Raw genomic sequence first — 8,936 nt, forward strand, 5'->3', positions numbered from 1 at the left:
TCTCTTTACAATTACACAACAAAATCAATATATTTCTGGCTGACAGAAAGTCAAACAATCTTTATAAAGTGAAATTAAAGCTGCAGTATGTAACTTTTATAAAAAATATATATTTTTACATATTTGTTAAAACTGTCATTATGTTGTGACAGTATGGTATGAGAGGTAATCTGTGAAAAATCTATTTCCTCTGCTTTCTCCCAGTGCTAGAAACAACCAGTCAGTGGCAGGAGAGTTTTAGTGCTGTCAATCACAATCTCATGTGGTGCTGCTCATCCTTCCTCCTCCTTGATTTGTGCCGTGCTGCAGCTAGCATAGCACAGAGCTGTGCAGATTCAAACTGTGAATGCTCAGTTTAGTTAACATAGCTACCAATGACAGCAGATAAACAGTTTTCCTGTCACAATAAGTTGTTTCTCCACCATTAGCACATTTAGCAGTGAGTGAATGAGGTTGATTAACAACACTAAGACCCTCCTCCTGGTTCTGATTGGTTGTTTTTGCTCAGAACGGTGCATTACTTTAGCTAACAATAGTAGTTCAGGGAGGAGGTGAAGGAGATTGATTTTTTTCACAGATTATCTGTCTCATAGCAAACGGTCACAACATTGTGACAACTTAAACAAATGTGGAGATAAACTGAAGAAACTGTAACAGTAGTTGCGCAGTGGGGGGCCCAATTTAATTTTTTGTCATGGGGCCCAAGATTCCTGGCACCGTCCATGTGCACATCTATTCTTGTTCCCCTCCCATCATTCCCACTAATTGATTATCTTCTTCCAACAGCTGTTCTATTATATCTCCATTTGTATCAGTTCCCCTGCCATACCCATAAATTGCTATGGGCATTCAAATCTGCACACCAAATAACTTTATTTCTATTTTGTCCCTGAATTTATTTTATTTTATCCAGCTCTAATCTTTCACATGGATTGTAATAATCTATTATAATAAATGGATCTTTTTATCCAAATTTATCCAAATCTCCTCATTTACAAACTCATCTTTTCCTCTCTTAACTACTCTAAACGGGAACCCCTCCACATCCCCCACCATTACCTTCAATCCGATCAAATCTAATAGTAGAATAATTTAAGATTCTAAAGTCTAATTGGGGTTTTAAACAAGTTTCTTGTATACAAATAACCTCTGGAGCTTCTTCTAATTTATCAATAAAATGCTTTAATTCCTGTCCATTTGATTTTAAATTTTTTGCATTCCATTGAGGAATCAAGACCATAGTATAACTATCTCCTCCTGACTGGCCTGAGCACTGAGGTCATCCCTCACTTCCTCCCATGTTAATTCATTAATGTTAAGATGATTTGCTGCCGCTTTCACTATTACTTGAATTCTTTCTGTTTTCGACTTAATTTCCATTGTTGCATTTATAACCCCTGCAATAAATATCACTAGCTTTTTTAAATTCACATACACTTTATTTTCTTTTGTTTGGTTTAACCTTGTATTCATCCTGTTTTCCACCCCAACCTCCGTTCTTTGCTTTACCACTTTAACAGCCTCTGCATAGGATAATTTGTTTCTTACTCTAACTTGTTGGACCTGCACTTCCCTCTTCATTACTTCACAGCCCCCATGTGCCACACTGTGGCTGCCACCACAATTACAACATTTTGGCTTCCTGCTCTTATTGCATTCTTCATATTCATGATCTTCTCCACATCGTGCACATATTCTCTTTCCTTTACATGTCTGAGCTGTATGGCCAAATCTTTGACATTTAAAGCATCTAATTGGTTGTGTGACATACTCTCTTACATTGTAGGTCAAATATCCTAAATAGACTCTCTCTGGAAGTCTTTCTTCATCAAACTCTATGAAAACACTTTCACTGTTCATTTTCTCTACATTTTTAAAGGTCTGAAGTCTTCTTACATCTTTAACTTTTCCTCCTCTGAGATTTGATTTTATTTCCTCAATTGAAACCTCAATCGGGATACCCCAAATCACTCCCTTCCTTCATTTACTTCCTTCTTGTACCAGACTCACGCTTGTCACTTTATACTTTCCTACTTCTTTCATCCTACATGCTCTGTCTTTTTGTTCTTCTGTATTACAAATTATCGTTAAGTTTCCATCTCTTAGAACTTTTGCATTAGTAATGTCCCCCACTTGATTCTTCAGAACCATGGATAGTTTAACTGGACTGAGTGTTTGCAATGCTTTCTCCTCGTTAACTCTAACAATTACTTTGAACTCCCTTATTTCCCCCTCCATTTCTTCAGACTCAACCCAGTTTTTCACCAATATTCCCCTCTTTCCTACACCTGCGGTCGCTGAATAATTTCCTATTTTTGGGCTCATCCTTTCACTACTCGATGTTTCACTGATAGATAGATAGATAGATAGATAGATAGATAGATAGATAGATAGATAGATAGATAGATAGATAGATAGATAGATAGATAGATAGACAGAAACTTTATTCATCCCTATCACTCATTATCTATACTATTTTCCCACTCTGGTCCATTCACAGCACAGCTGTGTCTACCCGCCATAATCTTTGCCCAAAGTTCTTTCACCAATCCACAGGATTTCCCGATATCATCTTAAGCATTTCCTCGACGCCGACTTCCAGATGTCCAAGATAGTCTTATTTCTTTATCTTTGTCTTCCTCTTTTTCGGTTCCTAAATTCAACTTTTTAACCATCAATCAGTTAGAGAATGCTGGAAAAATGGACCAGGGCTGATTGACTGATTGCAGGTGTGAGGAGAGAGAGCAGAAGGCAGACTGAGGAGAGAGAGAGAGAGAGAGAGAGAGAGAGAGAGAGAGGCACAGGGGACTAGGAAATTAATCCAACAGTACAACAAAACTAAATACAGGAAACATAATTAAAGTAGAGTAACTAAGAATAACTAGATAAAACAAATAAACATAATAAACTAAAACCACTGAAAAAGGACTGAACTAAAGACAAACAGGAACAAAATAAGAAACTAACACAGAATAGCAATTAAATTAGAATCAAATCAAACTACAAAACAACTCAAAACAACCCAAGATCCCAACACAGAAGACTTGTTCTGTTGTTCTGCAGCTTTGTCCACTTTTCAATTGTGCACATTTTATTGTTGGTATCTGACCTACAATACCAATGAAATACATTAGGTTTAAGGTTGTAACATCACAAAATAAAAGTTCAAGTGGTCTGAGTGCTTCTTTTAACGTCAGACAAGGTGCCTGGTGCTTGGTGGCCACCTTCTGTTTTATGTTTTTTGGTCATTTTAAAACAATGGTCAGAATTAAAAAAAAATGACTGAAATCAGTTTTCCATGTAGCCACCATGACCCCGATCTGAGTAACTGATGGAAAATGGCTTGTTGGCCATTTTCCATCAGTTACTGATGGAAACTGACCATCAGTAACAAAGGCTGAGTATTTGTGTTTTTCTCATACCTCCAGTCATTTTCCACTGTAAATTAGTAGATTCTTGGAATCCTTGTTTAACCTTGAAACAGCTGCTCTAACAGAGAAGGTTTGTTATTCCAATGAAATGCCTAGTATAACACTGTACAGATTTTCTGACATTACAGAGGTTGCTTACCGTCTCAGTGTCATTACCCATTGATTACCTGGGTTCAAAGTTCAGCAACTAAATCTAAAAACATAAAAACAACAACCACAACAGCAACATTATCCATACAAAAAGATTTTTATTTGATAAAAGCAATATTACATTTTCCAGTTAAGGCCAGATGTAAAATCTCAATAAAATCAACTTTCTTGAAATTATTTGACCACATGTTGGTGAACTTGTGGCATGCAAGCATTTAAACATCACATGATTGATTTCTTAAGGACTTTAAGCCAGAAACGCTGTCACTTTCAAACATGCAGTGCACAAAGCAATCAGTCTAATCATTAACACAATAACACACACATTTTTTAACAATCTTTAAAGCCTGAGTGTTTTTGTTCTGTGTTAAGGTGAACCTCCTGTTGACAGCTATGAATAGATTTTCCCATATTTCTTTCACATCACTGCCACAGAATATCAAACACTTCAGTTTCTTTATATCAAGCATCTCAAGACAAATTCAGTCAACCACAAGTTGAACTGCAGAAAGAGCTATCTTTTGCTCAACTGACCTGACGTTAAAATCTGATCTTTTGACATCAAATACTTTGAACAATTTTCCACTTATTGATCCAAACTACAGTGGATTCACTAGAAACAGATTTTATGCTTAGAAGAAATCTTTGAGTAATGATTGTACTCACATGGGTATGAGCTGTACAGACATAGTAAATAAAGGTTTTATTTCTGTACCCAGAGGAACAGTTCTTGGGAATATACTGCAAAGAAATGTTCCTTTTGGGAGACACTCTAAGCTTTAGGGTAAATTTATATTTACAAATTAATCTTATTCAACTAAATGTACATTTGATTTTTTAATCTGAAAATTTTACATACAACCCATTCTGACACAAAAATAAATATATTTTTTATATCATAAAATTATGAAAAAAGTAAACATATTGTCCTCAAAGTGAATTTGATAAGGGGAAAACTGTGATGGCAACTGGTCAGAGCATCCTGTACCTCTTGTGGAGAGTTTTCAATCGGCAAAGAGCACTATGTACTAAAAGAAATCAAAGAAAGAGAAAGGAGAAAATAGGCATATCACTACTGATATCCTTTACCATTATTTTTGCCTTAATAAGATTTTCTCTATGTTCTGTAGAATCCTGATGGTTTCACTCAGGATTGTTTTTGTCAGGAAAAGGGAGACCAATTCTGAGGTTGCTGGATAAATGACATTGATACCTTAATACTTTTAAGGTACTGGAAAAAGACTTGACTCTTAGCACAGGCTTTGCAGGAACAATTTGCACTGTCAAATGGAAGGAGGCTGGGCTTTACTCCACACTCAAGTCCCGCCTCGCACGTGTTTTTTGCTGGGAACTAAAGCTATAAAATGAAGCGTTTTAGCACAATAACAGAGACACAGCGTGAAGTTAGAGTTCACCTAGTGAACTGCTGTACGGACACTTGAGACAGACTGATGCTTTAACTAGCCAGTGCGTGCAGAGACGTCACTGACCAGGTTTCTTGTCACTTCCAAGCCAAAAATCCCTCCAACCAGTCACTGGGTGAGATACGGAGCAGAGCCATGGCGGAGGACGGTTCAGACCAGCGAGCCCTGCAGTATGAACAAACTTTGGTGAGTTTCACTTGTTGCATTTTGGCACTTTCGTATTTATCCACGGCTCTCTGTGGTCTCCGAAACCAGGACTGATGGATAGTACCACCTGGCTTTCCCCGCACACATCTGGTAGCTAAACAGTAGAATGTTTTTAAAAGTTTATTTCGAGTGAAAATATAAAGAAAATGTGAAAATTACATGAGTTGAATGATCCATTGTGACATTTACATGCTAAAAACTCAAGTGTGAGTCTGTAAATCAGAAGTGAGCAGACTGACAAACTTGTTTCAACATATTTGGGCTCATCGCCCCGCCTAGCGCCATCCTTGAAAAAGGCTAGCCTCCGCCTCCTCTCCTCCAGTGGGAGGAGAGCACAGGAATGGCAAGAGGGCTGAGGCTTCAGGGCAAGGTCGGTGTGCTGGGGGGCCAGGGATCTCTCGCAGATCCGCTACCTGTCAAAGGACATGATGTACCCCATCTAACAGGACAGGCACAAAGAGACGGTACTGCTAGAAAACATCTTCGCTTTTAAGACAGTGCTATTGTTATGGAAATTTCATTCATCAAAGAATGAGAATCTTTTTCAACAATAAGAGAAAGATTAATCTTTGTCTTTAAGTTTCTTTATTCGAAGGCAAAATCGTTCAAAGACCTGTCTCACTGAACGCAGTCAGGAGAAGTGAACTGTACAACACACATCACATCATTATATAGTCACAGCAAGGAAATGACCCACCCAAAGTCAGATCTTATCTCTATTCCCAGATGGACCACAAGATAAGCCTTACCCTCACCTCATGAACTATCCCTCACCTCTTGAGGGGATGTTTTATGGCAGGAAAGAGAACAAGAGAAACTTCTAATTCTTCTTTGTCAGTTACTCATGGGTGCAGGGTCAAAAAAGGGTACAAACCACATTTCACACGTCAGTCCTTTGAGACAATTGTTAGGTTAAGCATTTTACCCAGGATGTCTTCAGGTCTCTTATACTATTACAGCTGCAGAAACATCTATTATCTGGAAACTTCTTTAATGGAAACCACATCTTGCACAAATACAAAAACAGTAAATAAATGGTAAAAAGTATCATCAACTCCATGACAGATGAAATAAGGCTAAAGATGAAATTTTCTATTATACTATCTTACGCTGAAGAAAAAGAGGGAGCCGTTTGTCCGGTCTGATTGTTATTTATACAGACCGAGAAGTTCACACCCAATAGGTGGGTGTGGGCTGCGCGCGAGGGATAAACCCTCTAGCAGTAGCCTTAAAGGGCTAGTGGTGTTCAAGACTGTGCAGCACTATATGATGCTGATGTTTCTATTAATTATAGAAAACTCAGAGATGCAGAGATTTTTTCTCTTTTTTGACATACTGAGTGTGCATTCACACAAACTCTAGTTTGTTTGCTTAAAAATCCAATTCATTTGGAGAGGTGAGTGTGCAAGTGACTACTGTAGATTCTTATAGAACCAAGTCTGCCAGGTAATCAGGTGTGAGGCATGTCTGTAGTTCATTTAGTCAGTGCAAAGTGAGAGTTTTAGCACATAACAGGAAGGCTGTATAGCTTACTTTAAGTTCTTCCTGCTAAGTTCTAAATCTTCCACAAAAATCAAATTGTTGCATCTCATTAAACGAGTATGCTGCAGGTACAGACAATTCTTAAGACGGGTAAAAAGTCTTACTACATCAGCTGGTTTAGATGGTCTTTCCAGGACCTTTTAGTGTAGAAACACAAACTGCTGTACAGTTGACAAATTTTAGAAACTCTGTAAAACTTTTGAGATAAAGACCCCACCTTAATATATTTGTGTTTTTTATTTGTCATCTTTTATGACTTTGGAATGCTAAGCCTGCATCTGCTGACTCAGATTTTTTTTTGTTCACACTGCTAATAAGCCTGAATCAAAGCAGTTTATACATGGCTGGTTTACAGTAGAATTAATCCTGCTAATTCTACAAACAGTTCCAACAAGCACCTCTGAAGCCGGGTTAGAATGCCTCTTGGAACAGATGTTGAGACACGATAGATGTTAGAACACATATGAGGTTTAAGTGTAATCCACCCCACTAATTTCTGTCAGGGAGTCTGGACAGAAGGTGGACTGACAGTTGAGGAAAAGGGAGATAAAGTTTCAGAGATCCTGTGCTAACGACAATTCAAATATTGCAAAGTGCACACTGTGTAACGTTCCCCTCTCTGAACAAACGTAAAACAAACAAAAAGAAAACGTTCTCCATGATGAGTCAGATCCTGATGATAGTAGTAGACAGGTGACTTATGTGTTTTACCTCCTGTGTATCAAGAAGTCCTTATATCCAACAGCTCCAAGAACTTGTAAAACTTCTTTCCAGAAAGACTTTCCACTGAATTCCCTTAACTTGTCAGCTGTCACAGATTCAATTACTTTAAAGGTCTTAACTTAATTCTCACCTTACATTACTAAAGGGATGTTATCTCTATTTCATACCTTCTTGTGAATGATTCTTTGTTTTTCCAAAGAATCTTTTTTACAGCTTCTGTATGCTTTTTTTTTTCTTCTGCCCAAAATATTTTCTCTAACAAATATAGCATTTGGTCTATCCTTGTTGTTGCTTTTCCTCTTCCTGCAAACAAATTCCGCAAGATTCTTCATCCCTGGAGAATGACTGGGTGCCTTTGAACCCCTCTCGTCACTCTAACCGCAGCACAACACTAGTCCTCCCACAGATGGACACGCACGCACACACAGACACACACACACACACACACACACGCACATACACGTACACACACACATACTGTACACACAACATGGAAGGGCACACTATGGATACCCTGCACAAACTGAACAACATGCACAAATATACCTGTCCATATCCCTATCTCTGATCTTTGCACCTGAGCTAAAAATAGGGTTAATAAGAGCACATACTCAGCTGCCAGTCCAGAGCTAGTATGTCTAGACCTTTTGGGTCATTATCGTGCTGGAGGTGTCGTTTGCAGTTTCTACCAAGTGTCCTTAAAGTGTTTTTAGGTGTTTAACTCCAACTGTCTTCCAACCAGAGTTCCAGAAGAAATGAATGAATCAATGAATGAATGATGCTGCTGTCTTCTTCATTTTTAAAGGTGCTCAGGATTAAGTTCTTCAAGTTGTCCACCGCCGCTGCCTGATGTGCTGGGTTTTTGGTTATCATTAGGATACTTTTCTCCAAAGTCATCTATCAAGCCTCTGGGGTGTTCACAGAAAAGCTGGATATACTCTCTGATTAAATTGGGAAACAGGTTTTTGATTCCATACATTGAAGTTTGAGTTTAAAATTAAACAGTCAAAGTTTAAGGGGTAATCATGCCTTTTTGTGAGTCAGTGGTGGTTTCTAGGTGAGGAAGGTGGAGACCTAATGACTTCACCTCCTGCTACCACAGCTGTCCTTCATATTAAGTCAAGCGGTCATTTAGGCTTTCATAGATGGACTGCAGCCAGCTGTGCACGTGCATGCTTTCAGATCACTTGTGCTCTTCATGCATATTTCATCCAGTTTCCAAATGGAAACTGGAAAGACCCCCAGTTGACCCCCAGGGCTGAGAGAGAAGTTGGGAAGACAAGTTCTAAAGGTCTCAAGGTCAGGAATCGACCTTGAGATCGAATCCCGACAATAACCTTTATATATGAGGGGTGTTCTCTCTACCTCTACACCAGCGATGCCCCTTCTGTTTACCATTTGTCTTCCATGCTCTCTGTTGCCCACATAATGAGGACACTGAGTGCAGGACAACCCCTTC

General features: G+C 38.6%; 1 protein-coding gene across 1 annotated transcript in view; it reads left to right on the forward strand.

Annotated features, from left to right (window-relative positions):
- Positions 1-4,971: 4,971 nt before the first annotated feature.
- Positions 4,972-8,936, forward strand: part of LOC106941946 (chloride channel protein 2-like) — an 18,949-nt gene continuing 14,984 nt past the window's right edge. The window contains exon 1 of the mRNA XM_015025102.1: positions 4,972-5,191. Coding sequence (XP_014880588.1) covers positions 5,141-5,191 — 51 coding nt within the window. The 5' untranslated portion in view covers positions 4,972-5,140. The remainder of the gene's footprint in view (positions 5,192-8,936) is intronic.

Source organism: Poecilia latipinna, unplaced genomic scaffold (genome assembly GCF_001443285.1).
Source record: "Poecilia latipinna isolate Pla-1442-1.1 unplaced genomic scaffold, P_latipinna-1.0 Scaffold3950, whole genome shotgun sequence".
Classification (NCBI taxonomy): Eukaryota; Metazoa; Chordata; class Actinopteri; order Cyprinodontiformes; family Poeciliidae; genus Poecilia; species Poecilia latipinna.